Source organism: Cucurbita maxima, unplaced genomic scaffold, assembly GCF_002738345.1.
Source record: "Cucurbita maxima cultivar Rimu unplaced genomic scaffold, Cmax_1.0 Cma_Scf00020, whole genome shotgun sequence".
NCBI lineage: Eukaryota > Viridiplantae > Streptophyta > Magnoliopsida > Cucurbitales > Cucurbitaceae > Cucurbita > Cucurbita maxima.
The window spans coordinates 772,000-791,322 of record NW_019272036.1 but is presented as its reverse complement, the minus strand read 5'-3'; the positions used below and the strand labels follow the sequence as shown (position 1 = coordinate 791,322).

The 19,323-nt window shown below is 35.9% G+C and overlaps 3 protein-coding genes and 1 non-coding gene across 4 annotated transcripts; 2 read left to right on the top strand and 2 right to left on the bottom strand.

Moving 5' to 3' along the window:
* The first annotated feature begins 1,349 nt into the window (after positions 1-1,349).
* Positions 1,350-1,423, top strand: TRNAV-AAC. The gene has a single exon. It is a non-coding gene; the product is annotated as a tRNA-Val (tRNA).
* A 2,196-nt stretch (positions 1,424-3,619) lies between these two features.
* On the top strand, positions 3,620-4,691 carry LOC111494331. The gene has a single exon (XM_023144254.1). It carries the CDS (start codon positions 3,686-3,688, stop codon positions 4,433-4,435), a length of 750 nt encoding a protein of 249 aa, XP_023000022.1. The 5' UTR covers positions 3,620-3,685; the 3' UTR covers positions 4,436-4,691.
* A 619-nt stretch (positions 4,692-5,310) lies between these two features.
* Positions 5,311-9,373, bottom strand: LOC111494330 (putative leucine-rich repeat receptor-like serine/threonine-protein kinase At2g14440). The gene is made up of 9 exons (XM_023144253.1): positions 9,100-9,373; positions 8,483-9,026; positions 7,800-8,272; positions 7,201-7,336; positions 7,043-7,114; positions 6,896-6,964; positions 6,497-6,568; positions 5,732-5,800; positions 5,311-5,648 (listed from the first exon to the last, which is right to left on the bottom strand). The coding sequence occupies exons 1-9, from the start codon at positions 9,293-9,295 to the stop codon at positions 5,603-5,605; spliced, it is 1,677 nt and encodes a 558-aa protein (XP_023000021.1). The 5' UTR covers positions 9,296-9,373; the 3' UTR covers positions 5,311-5,602.
* A 1,611-nt stretch (positions 9,374-10,984) lies between these two features.
* Positions 10,985-19,291, bottom strand: LOC111494329 (probable ATP-dependent DNA helicase CHR12). The gene is made up of 12 exons (XM_023144252.1): positions 19,015-19,291; positions 18,259-18,415; positions 17,945-18,009; positions 17,496-17,684; positions 16,803-16,952; positions 16,076-16,471; positions 15,303-15,562; positions 15,003-15,218; positions 14,505-14,712; positions 14,277-14,424; positions 12,981-13,586; positions 10,985-12,037 (listed from the first exon to the last, which is right to left on the bottom strand). The coding sequence occupies exons 1-12, from the start codon at positions 19,195-19,197 to the stop codon at positions 11,328-11,330; spliced, it is 3,288 nt and encodes a 1,095-aa protein (XP_023000020.1). The 5' UTR covers positions 19,198-19,291; the 3' UTR covers positions 10,985-11,327.
* Positions 19,292-19,323: the final 32 nt, after the last annotated feature.

Genomic DNA, 19,323 nt, shown 5'->3' with positions numbered 1-19,323 from the left:
TTATAAAAAAAAAAAAAAAAAAAAAAAAACTTATTATTCAAATTATTATCAAAATTTTAATGAAATTTCTTTGATAAATTGATAAATTAATGTTTTTTAAATAAAAAAGAACATATAATTTTAATGAAATTTGTATGATAGGCATTTTTAATTAGTATTTTGTCGTTATCCTCAATTAATTTGGCCGACTCTTACTATAATTTCATTCTCTCAATTAGAAATCCAATAATTAATGAGTTTATAAGATTTGATTTCGACTTGGAATCTCATTTATTTATTGGTATTGTGTGAAGTTGTTGCGATTTATATTTATCATTTAATTCTTTTAATTATCGAATTAAAAGACTTAACGAATTATTGCCTTTTGTAATAAGTGACTATTAATAAAAGACTAACGATAATTGAGGGGAGGTTGAAATTCTATTCATTTATTCATTTATATCTAAATTCTATTTATTTTATATTTTATATTTTACACCATTTTTAAATTAAAGCAATATTTTAATTTCAATTTTTTTTTTTAAATTATGTGTGTTTTTTTTAATATTTCCACTCCTTTTCTTATAAATATATTCAAATTCAAATATATATATATATATATATATATTTATTTATTTATTTATTTATTAGTATTGTGTGTTTTTTTAATAGATTTAGATTAAACGTCTAAATCTTTTTATATATATATATATATATATATATATATTTATATTTTTCATTATGAGATTTTGTACGTCTAAATTTTATAGTTTTTAATCAACTAACACGAAGCTTAAAAAGAAGCATCATCTTAAAGAGGAAGAGACTGAATATGTGTAACAGTGAAAGCTTGTTACTAGCAGATATTGTCTGCTTTGACTCGTTAAAGTAATTTGTCTGCTCGTCCACAAACGTCATAACAACCCACTATCACTCAAACCTAAATATTGAAGCACGAATGTATCATTTTATGGTCATCGATAGATTGGACAACAACTATGTCATTCCCGTTTAATGCTACTAAACGTCTAAATCTCATTAAGATTAGTGACCTATCAAATATGAAATTCAAACATTTTATAAAGTTCATCAACTATATATATATATATATCATCGTGAAAGTCTAGATATTTGTTAGAAACATTTTAAAATTTAAAGATCGAGTGTCAAGAGGTGTTCTTGAAGACATTACGAGCTCCACCTTGTCTCAGCTTGAGTATAGCTCAATTACATAAAACATATATATTCTCGACTAAGAGGTTAGGTATTTGAATAATTACATATATATATATTTAAATAAACATAAATTTAATATTTCATTATTTTTTATGTTAGAATAATAAAAATAATTAAATTCAAATATAACATCTGGTGTCGTGGTGTAGTTGGTTATCACGTCAGTCTAACACACTGAAGGTCTCCGGTTCGAACCCGGGCGACGCCATTTGTTTTTATTTTGTTTTGGGCCATTTGAGATGGCCCACTAAAGGACCATCAAAGTCCAGTAAGGCCCACAAAATCAAAATTTTATTTTGTAGATATTTGGAATTACCCTGAGAGAGTTGACTTTAATGGCGGCACAGCAGCTGCCACCGTTCCAACTTATTATAATTAATTACTTGAAAAACAAAAATCATTATTTTCTAATTTTTTGAAAATATATCTAAAAAGTAGACAATAAAATAAATAAATTTACTGACAGAAGTAATAAATGATTTAATTTTAAAAAATGAAAAGTTAAATACTAAATGGTTATTAAAATAAACAAGTCCTTAATTATGGAATAAATGATTTAAATAATTGAAACCGACAACTAAATTTGAGAGAAGAAATATCTGGTCAGTTCATTTGCCACATGCTCATTAATCATACAAACTTATATAATTTTGTCTCTATCGTATGTCATTTTTTTAAAACTTTCTCACTTTTATTTATTCAATTTTAAATTATTTTCTATTTCTTTTATTAAGATTAAACCTTTTATTAATATATTTATATATATATTTTGGAGAAAACCCAATTTCACTCTCAAAGGTCAAACTAATAATTATATATAAAGCTTATTTGCATTATATTTTATGGATTAAATTCGATAAAAATATTAAAATTACGTGTATATATAGGAGCAGTAAAAAATGTATCGTATTAATCATCGAATTTATTTAATTATTTTAAATCTCTCACCTGTGTGGGCATTATAATGATGATTTCACTTTAATCCAATGCAATTATGGGCGTTTTAATTAATGAACTAATTAATTAATTAATTCTGACAAAGAAAAGCTGTAATATTAGTGTCTCCTCTCAATAATGGAGCAAAAGAAGAAGAGGGGCACATAAAAGAGAGCTTGGAACATTGTGCTATGCGCATAGAGATAATCAAAACAAAAACAAAAACTATTTTTATATTTTTAATATTACTTTAATAATAGAATAACCCAAAATTAAGCCCTATATTTATTAGCTGTCTGGATATTAATCAAAGCCTCCAAATCTTAACCAAAGCTTTTAATATTAATTCAACCAATTTGATGTGAAATGACAAGAAAGCCCTTGAATTGCATGAGAAGAGAGGGTGATTGGAAGGGCAGTATCGGTAACTCGTAATCACATGGGTTGATGAAAATTAAAATTACTATCATGTGAAGACCACATGGATGCTTCAGAATCCTTCCATTTACACGTTGAAGCTTTGAGTCAAACCAAGCAAAAACCCTTTTTATATTTTTATTTTAGTGTTGGGGTTTCAATCAATCATACTTCGACCTTTTTCTTCCTCTTTTTCCTCCATGTTTTATAGCTTTTACCAATATATATTATCTATATAAAGCTTCGGGGGGAGCGTTGCAGCAATGAAAAGTTTGTTCTTTTTCCTCAAACCATGTTAAAAAAGAGTAGACAAAACCCCTTGAAATTAGAGGTTGAAATCTGATAGTACTAAAAAACAACTCCAATATGGATTACGAGTATACTTCATCATCTTCAATAACTTCCTGTCAACTCTAGTATACTTCATTTAGTTAAGATATACGTTATCAACCAAGTTGTTAAATTCAAAATATCACTTGCTAATCTAAACAAAACCATTTGAAAGACAATGATATACTGAAAGAAACTCGAACTAGTACAACATAGTTACCTTCCTTAATCACTACGTAGCTAAAAGGTGAGGAAACCTGTAAATAAACAAACTCAACTCAACCCGACCCATATCTTAAAAGCTAAAGATTTAGATCCCTTTACTTGAAGAAGCACACTAATAGGCCAAGGGAGGGACAAGGATAATATGTAATAATGTAAGAACGTGGGATTGGATTATTTGGAGGTATATTCTAATAAATGAGGAATCAAGTGGAAGATAAGAGGGAGTAGTTCATAGAAGAAGAGTTAGCCATGCAAAAGAATAGTAATTATATATTGCTAAAGAGGGCCTTTTTGTCAGGTAGCTTCTTCCCTAGAGCCCTAGGTGTCCATGTGCTGCTTGCTTTCATATCATAATCTCCACCTTCTTCAACCTACACCTTGCTTGTTTCGGCTTCACCAGACCACTTACCCCTTTTTAAACATCTTACTTTTCCTTCCTTCTAATCTATAAATCTCCTCCATTTCCAAACTCTCCTCATTTACCCAACTTTCCCACCTCTGACACAATCATTTTCCTTCCCCATTTCCCGGAATCCAAACACCCACACCCCTACACACAAAAATGGTTTCAATAGACAGTGTTCAAACATCGCCACCTTCTTCATCCATAGAACCAAATTCCAGTCCTCGGATATCCTTCTCTTCTGAGTTTCTTGATGAAAGCAACTTCATTTCCATAACCCCTCATTCCCAGATAGAGAGAGATCAAGAAATTTGCGAGAGGCAGAAGAAGGAGAGATCAGAGAGGCTGGCAAGGAGTGCTGATTTTGAGTTTCTTTCTAATCAAGTAAGCAGCCACTCCATGCTTACGGCAGACGAGCTTTTCTTTGAAGGGAAGCTTCTTCCCTTTTGGCAAATGCAGCAAGCAGAGAGGCTCAACAAGATCAGCCTCAAATCTCCAAAAGATGTAGATGAAGAAGACTTGGTGGAGATAGAGGTAAACAAGGAGGCGGAGAACAAGGTGAATTGGTTCCTTGACGACGACCCATCTCCGAGGCCCCCAAAATGCACTGTTCTGTGGAAAGAATTGTTGAGGTTGAAGAAGCAACGCACTTCATCTGCACTGTCGCCGTCTTCTTCTTCGTCCTCGTCGTCGTCTTCTTCCAGGTCCATGGCGGATGCAGCCACATCTGAGGAAGGGACAACAGGAAACAAAGAGAAGAACATAAAGAGGATAAAGAAGGGTTTGGAAAGGACAAGATCAGCAAGTATAAGAATAAGGCCTATGATTAATGTGCCAATCTGCACACAGGTGAAGAGCAGTGTTTTGCCACCCTTGTTCCCACTTAAGAAAGGAAGATTTGATAGATGAGAAAGAAGATGAAATTAGCTAAAAGTCAGCAGCTCAAGATCTCATCAAGTCTACTCCAACATGTTAATCTCCCTCTCTCCCTCCCCTTCTCTCTGTCTCTATCATTTCTTGACAAAATTTCATCTTTCATTTTGGGTGTATGGATTAAGGTTGATTATGGCGGTGGATCTAATAATCTACGATTGTAAATGCTGACCTCTAGTTTTTGTTTGTTGCTATTCCTTGATTAATCACATAATGCATTTTTGCTTCCACATACCTTTTTAGTGTTACACTTCATCTTTTGTCCTCTTGAATAGCAAAATTTGACAGTGAACAGTTTGATGTCACATGCTGGATGCAGCAGCCTCGGATCAGTGGGTCCAATACAATAGCAGTTTCCAGAATCGAACCTGGGTCCAAAATTATCTTCAAAGGCATCAGATTTTCATATTAAACGTTAAAATGACACAAATAAATAGATAAATATAAGCATACAGATCCGAGTCGAACCTGAATTGCTTTTTGCAAGAAATTATTTGGGAGACTGCATAACTTTCATCGCTCAATGGTACCCCCACCATGTATGAATTCCGAAGCAGTGGTGCAGAAGCTGTATCTGCACATCTGACATTAATTGAAAAGGGCATGCATGTTTTGAAACTGAATTAATTTCGGGTAGAGGAGATGTGGCCAGAGTAATCTAACAGACGAGACAGTCAGAAGAGCAGGACAAATGATTCAATAAAGATGAATACAGAAGAAACAAGTGAAAGCGACAAATGAAGAGGAAGCATACTGATACAGCTAAGCTCGGTTGACTGCCACGACAAACAGAGTGGATCAGCTACTACACCCACTAAATTAAATATGTAACACTACAAAGCTGAGAATTCTTTATCAAACCCAAAACGATTATTAACAAGAACAATTACATATGGGAGAATAGTAATCTTGGTCCTTCAATACATGGACAATAAATCAAAGAATAAAGTCGCTTGGACCATCCAGGCATGTTAGCTTATACAGTTTACAATAAAGAAGGATATGGCACAAAATGGTATGTCACAATTTCCTTGAAGAACTTACAGGCCAAAATGTTTACCCGAACAGTACTATACACGAGTAAACAATAAGCTTTACATTTACCCTTTAGGATAAAAAAAAAAAAATACAAAAAACAAATTGCTAAGCAGGAGGTGGTGGCGCCAACAGATGGTTCCCCGGAAAAATCCTGATAAACCAAATTACAAAGTTAGAAAAAAATGGGCACCTGGGAAAATTTGATGCAGAAGTTTATGGGCAGTTAGCAAGTACCTTAGATTCAGTTGTTTATTAAGAAGACTTTGAGGAACTTCACCGGTCAAATTATTGTTGTATAAGAACCTAGGATAAGAGCAAAACGAGCCAAATGAACAACAAATCAATTAATTGCTGTTAAATTTACCATTCAATAAAAAATTTAAGAAATGTTCACAAAAGATGAAACAGAACAGAAAAAGGTGAAAATCGGACCAAACTTATAGAGATGCGAGAGTTGATCAAGTTGTATGATATATTTCTAGGATTCGGATAAGGCGAGGACAACAATTACACCAGAAAGAACAAAAATGATAAATGAAGAATTAGTTACTTCAGCACCACCCTATCTTTTGCCTCTCAAACTCAACTTAGCATCTAAGAAGTTGAAACACGTGGTAACCAAACATGGCACAGCAATTATGCTCCAAATAATTTGAAACACATGGGAGAAAAATATCCCCACTCTACGGATACATATTTCCAATCAACCCCAAAGAAGGTGGCTAATACTCAAGTCATTATATAACCTAACTTATGAATAAAACAATGAGCATTGGGCTAAAAAATTTCTTCATTTCAAACTACTATGTAAAGGCAATGCAGTCAGAAGCATGAGAATTGTACATCAAGAAGTCTGTAGCAGAGCAGCATACTCCCTCAGCAATGATTAATTTTTAGGATAAACAATTTGTAAAATGCATCCAACTTCTATAATAGATTTTCCCAAACCAAGGAATGACACTGAATCTTTAAGCAATGAAATAGTGCAATTAAACTTACAATTCCCGCAAGCGTGGTATGTTTCCAAGTGACAATGGAATCTCTCCACTGAAATTATTCTCTTGCAAATGCCTTCACAGGAAAAGACACAATATCAATAATTGTGATATAAGTTGAACAGAAAAAGTTATAAGAAGGTCAACAAGATGAATCCACAAACAAAATTGATAAAGGTAAAACACTATATTCAGGGAGCCAACTCTGTTGAGATATTCAGGGCAGGTAATGAACACAGTATACTAAGAACAGCTAAGTGATAAAACCGAATATTATAGCCACCTTGTGAAACCATGACAACACTTCAATGAGACCGCCATGATATATTTTCATATGCAACAATTCAATCGCTTTCAGGTGCCCAGTAATAAATGGAATAAAAAGGAGAAGTCCAGAACATACACTATTTCCAACAACTTCAGAGGACTGAGATCAGGAATCGTTCCAGACAAACTGTTGTTTCCAAGCCAGCTGCAAAAGACAGAACTGGAAATTAGAAAACTTCATTGTTTAATTCCATTAACTCAAAAGGTCTATCATAAAACTAACATTCCCGACAACGCAGTAAGATTGGCAATGCTTGATGATAAGGATCCTGAAAGGTCCATATTTGTAAGGTTTCTGACATAAAGAAAACAGAAGCAGTTTGTTAACATGAAGTGAATATGAAATATAAAATTTAAAAGCCACAAAGAGCACAAACTCACAAGGTAACCACACGATTTCGAGAGCCACCAGAACATGTAATTCCTGTCCAGCGATATTCATGGGGGAAGCATGGATCGCCATTCCAATCAGGTGGTGGATTTTTCAGACTTTCTTTTACTCTCTCCAGATTGACAACTATGATCAGAAACTAGCGAATGTTATGATGGTTACAACTAACCAAAAAAAAACATCAGAAGAATGGGAAATGATTTACAACATACTAAATAGCAATTGAAATACAATCAGGCATATTGCTAAAAACATTTAGAACTGCATGAGAACTCACAAGGCATCTAAAATGACGAGAAACAGGATATATGATCAAGTTCAAATTGATCTCCCCTTTAACATCAAGAAAAAGCTATGAACTGCAATTAGATATAAACCCATATGTTTCCATACAAGATGGTTAGCTCATATCACACACACACACACACATAAAAATAAAAAGAAAAAAAGTTCTACATATATATATATCCATATGCGGATAAAGAACCTATGAAATGCAATTAGATAGCTACCCATATGCCTCCATAAAAGATGGTTGGCAAATAACATACATAAAAAAAAAAAAATGAAAAAGAAAAATGTTACATACCATCTTTTGCATGAGTTCTTTCTCCAAGAGACACAAGGTGAAAAAGTTCCCCACCGTTGATCAATGGACCAAGTTTTGACAAAGGAGAGGGAGTCAACGTAATATTTGTTAGACCATGAAGAGGCCACTGACTAGCAAAAACGACATGACCGGCTGAAGATGCATTTAGATCGCCGTAATATTTTATGCCATTCACACTTATGTTAAACACTCTCAAATTATCGGATGATGAAGCATGATCATTAGCAAAGTACAGCGCAATGTAATAAGTGAAATTGCTTTCTGGTCCTGGAAGAGAAATAGGAGGCCAGTTCAGCTCCAATGGTTCCAGTTTATCAGTCTTCAGCTCTGTTTCAAATATCTTTGATGGAGGGAGATTCCATATACCAGAGGCAGATACAGTTCTACTGGTTACGTTCCCACTGCTATTCCCAAATGGTTGCCAAAATCGATCAAATTGATCGTCTGGATGCCTATTGATTCCCAAAAAGGGAAGAACACCAAGAATGATAGTTAAAAAAACGAAATACAAAGAAAACGTCAAGAACACCAAGAATGATATTTATTAGCTCATTAGATCAAATTCATGTCAGCAAAAACTATCAAATTCCCTAGTTGCCAAAAGATTAGAACATGGAAAGTCAAAAGAAGCATTCAAAAATTTCCCCTTTTCTAAAACATACCGTAAGTTGGATCCGTTGTACCCAAAACTATGCCTAGCAACCAAGCGCAAGCCGTAGTTGTTGAAATCCGTCGTATTGTAAAGAGAATTCTCCAAGGTCACAACCTCCAAGGCAGAAAGAAAAGGGTCCGAATCCGTATACATATTGGAACCAATGCACACAGTTATCGACCTCGCCTTCGCCTCAAAAATCCCCTCGTAATAGGACGTCAATCCCAGAGCATAATCCTCGGTAGTATTCACCATGCTCCAAACAGTCCCATCAACAATCTGATCGAAAACCGGCGGCGAATCAAGGCCGTTGACTCCGCCATAGTAGTAAGTCGTTCTAACCATATACCTCCGGGTACGAAAAACCGGTCCAACAACATAGCAGAATTTACGATTAAGAACCCTAGGAAAGGAGCGCACAGTGGAAAGCGTAGGGTCAAGAACGGGACCGGTGACGTTCTTGTTGATTCCACTGAAGACGAAGCCGTCATCGGATTGCCAGGTGCGGCCACCGTGAGTGGTCGGAGCAGAGGAGCCGCAATCGATGAAAAAGCCTGAAAAGAGAGGAGGAAAGTAAGAATAAAGAAAAGAAGAGAGAGAGAGTAAAGAGAAGCGGAAATGGCGTACCTCTGAGGGAATGAGACAGTGAAAAGAAGGAAAAGCACAGGAGAAGGAAGACGAAAAGGGCCATGGCGGAAGAAAGACCCGCCATGGGAGAGTTGAGAGAGAACTTGATTGAAGAATTTCGAAGAGGAATGAGTCTTCTGTTCAAGATGCAAGAAAGGAATATGGAAGCTAGTGGAGTTGGGGAAGAGGAAGGCATCAGTTAAATATCCATTCATCAACGCGGGAAATCCTGCCCCGGTCAGCCATGGCGGTTATTATTATTATTATTCTTTTATTTTCTTTATGTTGAATTACCATTTTACCCCTGAAGTTTCCAGCTTTTAATTAACATTTTTTAAAATTTAAATAAAATTAGAAGCTAATTTATTAGATACAATTTAGTTGGATGACTAAATATGTAATTTTATTTAAATTATGTTTTTTTTATTTCATTTCATTTTTTAAACCATTTTTACAAAAAAAAAAAAAAAAAACAAATTTCTGTTTCTTTAGTTTTGTCATATCTAATTATATTAATAGAAAATATAAGTTGATAATTATTTTCTGGTTTAAATAAAAATAACAATATAAATAAAATCTAACCCATAAAAATTAAATGAAAATGATAATTGAACAATTTTTTAAAATAATGATATATTTTAGAAATATTATTATATGGGATAATGGCAAATGGGTTAGTATGAAAGGGTAGGTTGAAATTTGGTGCGTCTTTTCCAACAATAAGATAAATATATTTGGCAATTAATGAGCTTTTATTGATCTATTCAAAATTATTTATTTAATTCTTTTTTTTTTTTTTTTTCAAAAAGGAACAAAATGGTTACCTGTAGGTCCGGTAGCTGGTGGAGTTGTTAACATCTGACATGCTCCCACGACCACCTATGGGCCCACACTATCCTAATCAACCGTTGATCTAAGTTGACAAAAGTTCTTTTTGCGGGGCCCACTTTCACAACTATGGGCGCATGTTTTCTCATATATTTAAAAAATTAGTTATTTTATTTAAATTATTTAAATTTAATATGATTTATTTTCTTACCAATGTTGTTTTATTTCAAATTCTTGCTTACCATATATTGATTTCTCATATATTTATGATATATTGAATAAAAAATGTCCTCCATTAAGTTATTGCCTTTACTAAAATAATAATTTTTTTTTTTCCAATTTAATGACTATAAATACGAAAAATATTAAACGGATTACCGTAGATTGCACTAAATCAAGAGGTCAAAACTTCAAATTTTACGTTCTCTTTTGCTGAACTCACGAAAAAAACGTTCAAAATCCACTAAAAATGATGGCTCAAACATTCTATTCGACGTGGCTACATTATCCTACTTGTCTTGAACTACTTTTAAGATTAAAAACGATTGCTCAAATCAATATGTAAATTTAAAATGTTTTCGGGTAAAATTCTTAAAACATCATCAAATGAAATACGTTCCTATGATCAAGTCTCAAAAAAAAAAAAAAAAAGTTGCATCTTGTTGGTGTATAAACCGTAAATATTAGTTATTTTCAGTACTTATTAACAATAATTTAGTATCTTCAAATTTAATCGTATTAAGATGTAATTCGATCCAAATACTCTTAATTTTTTCGAACGTCACATCTTACATGTAAGAAGTTCAACGGTGAACAACAAAAACCCCACAAGTTGGCTTAATGGTAATTTTTTGAACTTTCAAAATATCTATCTTCATCTATAAAATTTTAAAATGATTAATCTAGATATCATTGTTACTATCTCTTAATATTTATCTACTCTTGTGAGATCTACACGGGGAAAAGAACAACGAAACATTTTTTATAAAAGTGTGAAAACCTCTTTCTTGCAGACTTGTTTTAAAAACCTCTCCTTAACGTTTTAAAAACCTTAATAGAAAATTCAAAGATAATATCTACTAGCGATGATCTTGAACTATTACATAACTGGTGTACTGGGAGAGCAAGGTAGTCTATATCTATGTAAATATGTCCGCCCACAAACTGCTGTGTGAAGCAAACATGAGAAATTTTACAGACACATTGAATGGAAAGAAGTTGAGTGGAGGCAATGAGGAAGAGCTCTTGATCACTGTCATTCATTTCTTGTCCTTCAAATGTTCAGCAAAGGGTTATCTATGGAGTATCAGTTGCAGAGCTGAACTTGGAGACGAAGCTGAAGTAATGGCGCTCTTTCCCCATTTGCGGGATCGATCGACCTCGACATTTGAATAAAGAAATCAAGCCCATCCGTTTCCTCTTCCATTCGAGTTATGTCTAGAATCTGAAGAACTCTGGACATAGCTCGATCGCTTCTTCTTGTGTGCTTTCCACGTTATTACGCATCGACTCCATTCACTTCCCGACTCGGCCAGGAATTCGTGTTTTCTAATACTCGTCCCCACTTCTGACTTCTGTTCCTCTGGGGTTGGTTCTAAACCAGACTTGTCTTCACTTGTTCCCTCACTCATTAGCGGCACGTTATCATCATATTCTATCAGCTTATCCTCTGCTCTTGTGCTGGTGATATTGCTGGTTGATGCACTGCCTTCACGTGTGGGAGTCTCTCTTCTATTTCCTTTCATTGAAAGGTTTGGAATTTCTCCATTTTCTACAGCCTTCATCCACTGCAAATCACTCAATGTATCCACATAAACCACCTCCTTCCTTTTTCGTTTTCCTGCAACACCGACAAGTTCCGAACCCTTGTTCTTCTCTTCATTACTGTCTGGTACTGAGTACACCCATTCAGGTACCTCGTGTTCTTCCATTAAACGAGATCTATATTTCTCCTTCTGTCTTCTTTCTTCATCCATTTTCTCAAACAGCCAAAATTCTTCGTCTGATCGAGCTGCAAGGCGATTGATTTCTCTCTCACTTGGTACATCAGTTCCAAGCGCGCTTGTTCCTCTACGCATAATCTCCTCCAACATCTCTCTTCGGTCTTGAGCTGAAAGAAACAGATGGAGGGAGAACCAAGAGAACAGAAAACCAGAAATTAATGTGCTGAAGGCAGTATATATAGTCATCGAACAATGTTGTTTATTCAATCTTCAGCGTGAAACTAAATTCTTTTGGGTAAGAAATCGAGCTTTCATCGAGAAAAATGAAAGAATATATAAAAGCATACAAAAAAACACTAACTACTGAAAAGGACTTCAATCAAAAGAATCAATTCAAACCCATAATTACAGAAGAACCATTTAACAGATGCTGGACGCATTTACCTAACTACCTCCTAAACCTCCTCCACGGTCTCTCAACCTCCCCCAAAAATTGTGTAGCAGCTCAAGCCCAAGCCCACCCATAGCAGATATTGTCCTCCTTGGACTTTCCCTTTCGGACTTCCCCTCAAGGTTTTTAAAACGCGTCTGTTAGGGAGAGGTTTCCACACCCTTATAAAGGGTGTTTCGTTCTCCTCCCCAACCTATGTGAGATCTTACAATCCACCCTCCTTCGAGGCCCAATGTCCTTGCTGGCACTTGTTCCCTTCTTCAATCGATGTGGGACCCTCAATCCACCCCCTTCGAAGCCCAGCGTCCTTGTTGGCACACCACCTCGTGTCCACCCCCCTTCAGAGCTCAACCTCCTCACTGGTACATCGTCCAGTGTGTGGCTCTGATACCATTTGTAACAACTCAAACCCACCGCTAGCAGATATTGTCCTCTTTGGGCTTTCCCTTTCGTGATTCCCCTCAAGGTTTTTAAAACGTGTCTGCTAGGGAGAGGTTTCCACACTCTTATAAAGGGTGTTTCGTTCTCTTCCCAATCGATGTGGGATCTTACAAATTGTCAACCTCTCAAGTACAAAACAAGAAGGAAAGGAAAAAAAGAAAAAAACCTACCACTAGTTTTGAACAAAATGGCATTGTAAGGTAACTAAAATAACAAACCTGTTGAAGTTGTATTGAAAAGTCCAGCCTGGATAACCTTGGCATCAATCCCCATCTTTTGTTTTGCACGCTCCAGGATTACCTCTTCAACTGATCCAACACTAACCAGAACAAACACCCTTACTTCCTTTTTCTGACCGATGCGATGAGCCCGATCCTCTGCCTGCTGGTCCATTTGAGGATTCCAATCACTGTCAAAGATAATAACAGTATCTGCAGTTTGTAAGTTCAAACCTAAACCACCAGCCCGAGTACTTAGAAGAAACATGAAGACTGGAGAATCTGGGGCATTAAATTGCTTCACTAAAGTCCCTCTTTCTTCAGTCTTTGTCGAACCATCAAGTCGCAGATATTTAAAGTCGTGGAGCTGAAGATAAATTTCAAGAATGTCCATAAGACGGGTCATTTGTGAGAAAAGCAGGACTCTATGCCCAGCTCTATGTAGCTTTGGGAGTAAACGGTCCAGTAATTCAAATTTCCCAGAAGCTCTGATGATCTCCTCCTTGCGCCAAATATTATAATCTCCCAAAATAAAAAGATACGGATGATTACAACACTTCCTCAGCTGCATTGTTAAATTTTGTAGGGACTTTGATTTGCCAGAACCTGCCAAGGGAATAGTGTTCATTAATGTAGTGAAAAAATTTACATGAACTGCAACCAGAGCATGCAAATAAATTAAAAAATACAGAAAAGATAAACCTAAATATATAGCAAGCGTCATAAGAGGGAGTAGGATTGTGAGATCCCACATCGGTTGGGGAGGAGAACGAAGCATTCTTTATAAGAGGAGAATGAAGCATTCTTTATAAGGGTGTGGAAACCTCCCCCTAGCAGACACGTTTTAAATCTTGAGTAGAAGCCCAAAAGGGCAAACCCAAAGAAGACAATATCTGCTAGCGGTGGGTTTGGGCTATTACAAATGGTATCAGAGCCAGCCACCGGGGGATGTGCCAGCGAGGAGGTTGAGCCCCGAAGGGGGGGGACGTGAGTTAGTGTGCTAGCAAGGACGCTAGACCCCGAAGGGGGTGGATTGGGAGTCCCACGCCCACATCGATTAGAGAAGGGAACGAAATGAGGACGCTAGGCCTTGAAAGAGGGTGGATTGTGAGATCCCATATCAGTTGGGGAGAAGAATGAAGCATTCTTTATAAGGGTGTGGAAACCTCTCCCTAGCAGACGCGTTTTAAAATCCTTGAGGGAAAGCCCAAAAGGGAAAACCCAAATAAGACAATATCTGCTAGCGGTTGAATAGAAAAATAAATGAAATTCCCAAGCTAAGTACATACAACATACCAGTGTCAACTCTGCCAATAGAAGTGACTTGTTGATAGTATACTTTCTGCCATGCTGACATATCACATTTGAGTATGACTTGTGACTTCTCGGGTAGATACTTCTCCACTTCATCCTTCTTCCTCCTCAATATGAATGGCCTAATAACCTAAAGGGAGATATATTAGAAAGCCAGACAAACAAAAAAATGAAAGCCTTAAACGTGGAAGAAAAGGAAATAGACAATACATGATGCAGACGGCGAATGATCAGTAACTCTTCTTCATCAGTCAGAGTAACATCACTCCGATCTGCAAATGGCGCATTAAACCACTCCTGGAAATTCTGGACAGAATTAAATATATGGGGCAGGAGAAAATTAAGCAGGGACCATAATTCCTGCAAACTGTTCTGGATAGGTGTACCAGTTAAGAGAAGTCTACGTTTGATCTGGTAGCTGCAAACAGGGAAATGTTTCAAATATATAAAAGTCTAACTTCTATGCTTCAATTCATAAAATTTGAAGGACAATTAAGGCGTGATTTTGAGAAAAGTATCTCCTACAGTAAAAAAAATATATAGAAAAGAAAACTAAATAAACAAGCTCTCCTGAAAAGTGTATTTCCGCCAAAAAGAAAGAGACCTACCATTAACAGATGCTACTAAAAAATATTTCAAGCTCGGAAAGAAAATAATACTTGATATACCGAGGTAAAGAAAACGACATGTCTGGTATTAGTATCATACCCTGCAAGTGTTTGTGCAAGAGCACAATCACGATTTTTCAGCCGATGACCTTCATCAACAATCATATAATACCAATGTACTTTCTTCAAAAATGATTTATCTCGCATAATGAGATCATAATGTGTAATCAAGACACAAAATTTTCCTTCGCTCAACAGCTCCTCCTTTATAGCCTTTCTCTCCTCCTGACGTCCGTCGTAAAGAACAGCAACAATACTGGATATGAAACAAAAACAAGAATGATTCCAGAGTGAACGAAAAGAATGTGCTAGAGAGATGAGGGAAAAAGTTATTCCGAACCTCGGGGCCCATGTTGTGAATTCATGAATCCAGTTTGGCAGTACTGCCTTGGGAGCAACTATTAGATGAGGTCCAGTCACATCCTTATATTCCATGAGGTACGCTATCAATGAGATTGTTTGTATTGTTTTTCCCAGTCCCATTTCATCAGCCAATATTCCATTCAGATTGTTATTGAATAACGAAACCATCCACTGAAGTCCTTCTATTTGGTAGGGCCTCAACTCTCCTCCTTGTAGCATGGAAGGCTGCTCAGTCACCTGTAGAATTGAATTATTGGTCAGACTTCCCAATTCATAGAAATTTCTAACAGCTCAGTGACCTGTAGAATTATAGTAATTTGATTCTAAGTTCTCCTAAAACTCTTTGGAAATATGCATTAAAAAAGAGAGTGAATTAATTTGAAATAATGCACCAGCAATCAAACAGATGAAAATGTAAAAGAGTACAAGAAAATATAGAACAGAGAGGAAAGTATGTATTTTTTTCAAGTTCGAGTTCAACGACTACGGGGTGGAGGATCAACTTTTGGGATGGTAATTGATGTCGTCTACTGAGCTATGCTCGGATGGGCACGTTAACAATATCTTATAAACTATCAGAATTTACTTTCACTTAAACTGAAGTATACATTCAGAAAATGAACTTAATAGGATTTCAAACGTTCATTGAGTCCTGAATTCCACGTAGTGTAACATGAGGATTATGGATCAGAAAAATGGATCCACCATACAAGATAAAAGCAATACAATACATATGAATTTCTTGGGTACCTTTTCCTGAATTGAATGAATTGCAGAGTTATATTGTCGCTGCCCTTCAAGCAAATCACCACTTTCATCATTGCGGTCAGAATCAATGGCATCTAAATCTTCATCCATGAGTAAATCTTGAGGGGTTGCATTCTTTGAAGAATCCAAATCGGTTAAATCAACATCAGATTCATCCAGGGCCTCAATGCCATCAGAGAGTTTAGAATCTTTCTGTCTTTGAACGGCAGCACCCAAGTTAACAAGTAGTTTGTTTGTTTCTTCAAGAAGTGTTGTTAATCGTTCATTCTTGCTCTCCTTGACCAATCTCATGTAAGCTTCTTGATCATCTGCCCTTAGTGCTTGGAACCTCAATTTTTCTGCCCTTGTAGCACGTTGCCTTTGTCTTCCATGCCATGCCTGTCATAATATCATGTGATGGATCATTTTTCAAGGTGCAAGGTAATTGAAAGACTGCTGTTATCCCAACAACTTTTCTAAATCATGAATAATTTATGTTCACTCCTAGAAATACCAATAACATCCACTCATCATATCTACCCAACAAGCGCAGTTCATTGTCCTAACCCCTATCTACCAGCCAAGAGCCAACCATAATTAACCCCTCCCTCCTAACATAAGTAAAATGCACCAGAGCTGAATTGTATATTAGAAGAATAGTTCCAAGTAAAAGAATCTCCTCTTTGCAAAATCAAATTTAAGAAACGGACAGAATTTAAAGAGGCAATACCTGAACTCCGTCATTTCTCTGTTTCCGACGTTTTATAGAAGCTTGAATTTGTAAATGGAATTCACGAACAGCATTCAGTATCTCAGCAAAAAACTTTCTTTTCCTAGTCTCGATTTGGCTCTTCTCCTCCTCTTCTAACCTTGATGTCCTCTGCAAAAACAAGTTTCTTCTATATCATTACAACAAGCAATTGCATTGGAGATAATATGTCTTTTCCTTTTTCGTACACAAAATCATATATTTTTTCTAATTGTTTCTTGAGCTAACACTTTCTCGTGATTCTCCAAGTTTGCATGAGCATTTGTTGGATATGCATTTTTTTTTTGGACAGAAAGTGGTATATTTCATAAGAACAAATATATGCAAGGGCGATAGAAAAAGGCATCAACCCAAGGCTCCAAACATACCTAGGGGATCACAAAAATTACTCAAGTTGGCATTACTTAAAGAAGCCCTGTACCGAATAAAGTCCTAAGTTTCCCACCCCTAAGATAAAAATTATGACAGAAAGTCTATGATTCCTTTCCAGCCAAATGTTGCATATGCATTTTTAATCAGCTTTTAATAGCCAAAAATGAACCCCTAGAGTAACTTTAAAGTAACAGTCTATATGTATATCACCCATGGTGCACAGAGTCAAATATTCCGAGGAACGTGAAAGAAAAACATAAATGATTGTCAAAGGAAAATAACCTCAGCATCCCGCTTCCTCCACAATTGATCATCAGCTTCCATGGAAAAAGCATCTCCTATGCCATATGGTGGACGGCGCAATCGCATCATGCCCCAATCAAATAATTGTTTGTCTGGATGTGCACAAGTTGCTCGAAGCCAGTACTCTGAACTTACATGAGATCGTACCTTTTTTTGCAAATCTAGTAACTGCCATGAAATGACTGCATCGATCAATACCGGAAGAAATTGTGTACAGGTATACCGATTTATCATCATCAACAAAATGTCAATACTCAAGCTACGCAAGAAAATAACCAATATGTTGACCGTATGTTTTAATATTTAAGCCAAATTTGGACAATTGTTAACAAAAAATCATTAAAATAAACACTACCTAAAGCTTTTCTTGGAGGAAAGTATACACAATCAAACCAAGACGTCAAAAATAATTTCAACAGCAAGATTACCTTCAATCCATATAGTTCAAGTAAGCACTTTGTTTGTATGTTCTCCCCTCTACTTGATGGCAACTCTGGATCAAGATTAGTACATAAACAAGTAACAAATAAAGAGTCATTGAACGAACCGTTAACCAACAGCTCAAAGCAAGCAATAGAGCAATAAGTCATAACCGCTAATGCAGCACAACACATAAATGTAGTGCTTCTGTTCACACGTCGTTATAATTAACACTGTTATTTTATGAGTTTGGCATTAAGGAGCAATGGCCAACAGAGCATGATGAGAAGGAAAGTTCAATCACTCAAATTGTATCAATCACCTTCTAGATCATTCAACCGGTGTTGTATGCAACCTCGATAACGCTCTTCTCTTGAACGTTCCAACCCAGAACCAGTTATGCAACTTGAACGCTGCTTTGCCAAAGCATCTCTAAGGTCAGTCAATATATCCTCTTGAACAGAATCTATAAGCTCATCCTGTACCAGGAACATCAATACAGCATTCAAGATGTTAATAGGCATAGTAACAATCAGAAAAACAACACAATATTGATTGTACACAAAATAAATTATTTCCTCAACTACTTAGAATACCCTAAATTGTCACCTTCCTATAAACTTGTAACATTGGCTCAACCAAGATCTGTTTAAACATTCACAAAAGAAAAAGAAAATCCATATCTTCACAATTACCATCTTGCAACAGTTAAGCCATTACACAAACTAACTAGAGTCCAGACATAAGTTAATATCTCAAGTTACATGTACAACATGTTTAACATTTCTAAACCTTCACAATTGGCCACCCTACATCTATTAATCCATTACACATAACCAACTGCACTCAAGACATGAGTTAACACGTCAACATTCCACAAAAGAAATCGGTAAGTAAACGAGAAGGACACAATTACAGCAGCAAAGGCAAGCATAATTGAAAAAAACCCAATTCACCAAAATCACCAAGCAAAAAAAGTGAACAAACCAGACAAAACCCTAAAGCAAGAGCCGGAGAATTCCACAACCGACAACATCGAAAACCAAAAACACATAAAAAGAGAATCGAGAATAAATACCGAATAAATCCGAGCACCGGTTTGTTCATGGTGAGGAGCGGAATAAATAGAAGAAACAGCTTGAAAGAGGTCGGGAGGAAGCGGGAGGTTCCGGGAGAGCAAATTGAGAGCAGAAATGAGGGACTTGGTGGAGTGAAGGTGGTCGATGGAAGCGAGGTCGGTGTCGAGATGAGCCATGTTCATGGCGGGAGAGGATGAAGACGGGGTATTTATATTTAACGAATTAAAATTGAATGAAAAAAAAGAGAAAATTAGTTTTTTTTTTTTTTTTTTTTTTTTTTTTTTTTTTTTTTTTTTTTTTTTTTTTTT

Bases quoted from the DNA above. Each gene is read 5' to 3' on its own strand.
- LOC111494331 (XM_023144254.1), top strand. From the start codon at position 3,686: ATGGTTTCAATAGACAGTGTTCAAACATCGCCACCTTCTTCATCCATA.
- LOC111494330 (XM_023144253.1), bottom strand. From the start codon at position 9,295: ATGCCTTCCTCTTCCCCAACTCCACTAGCTTCCATATTCCTTTCTTGC. The intron at 9,027-9,099 runs GTACGCCATTTC...CTCTCTTTTCAG, and splicing joins ACTGTCTCATTCCCTCAGAG to GCTTTTTCATCGATTGCGGC. The intron at 5,649-5,731 runs GTACTTGCTAAC...TTGGTTTATCAG, and splicing joins AATAAACAACTGAATCTAAG to GATTTTTCCGGGGAACCATC.
- LOC111494329 (XM_023144252.1), bottom strand. From the start codon at position 19,197: ATGAACATGGCTCATCTCGACACCGACCTCGCTTCCATCGACCACCTT. The intron at 18,416-19,014 runs GTATTTATTCTC...TTCCTGGTACAG, and splicing joins CCGGTGCTCGGATTTATTCG to GATGAGCTTATAGATTCTGT. The intron at 12,038-12,980 runs GTTTGTTATTTT...TGTTTCTTTCAG, and splicing joins TTTCAATACAACTTCAACAG to CTCAAGACCGAAGAGAGATG.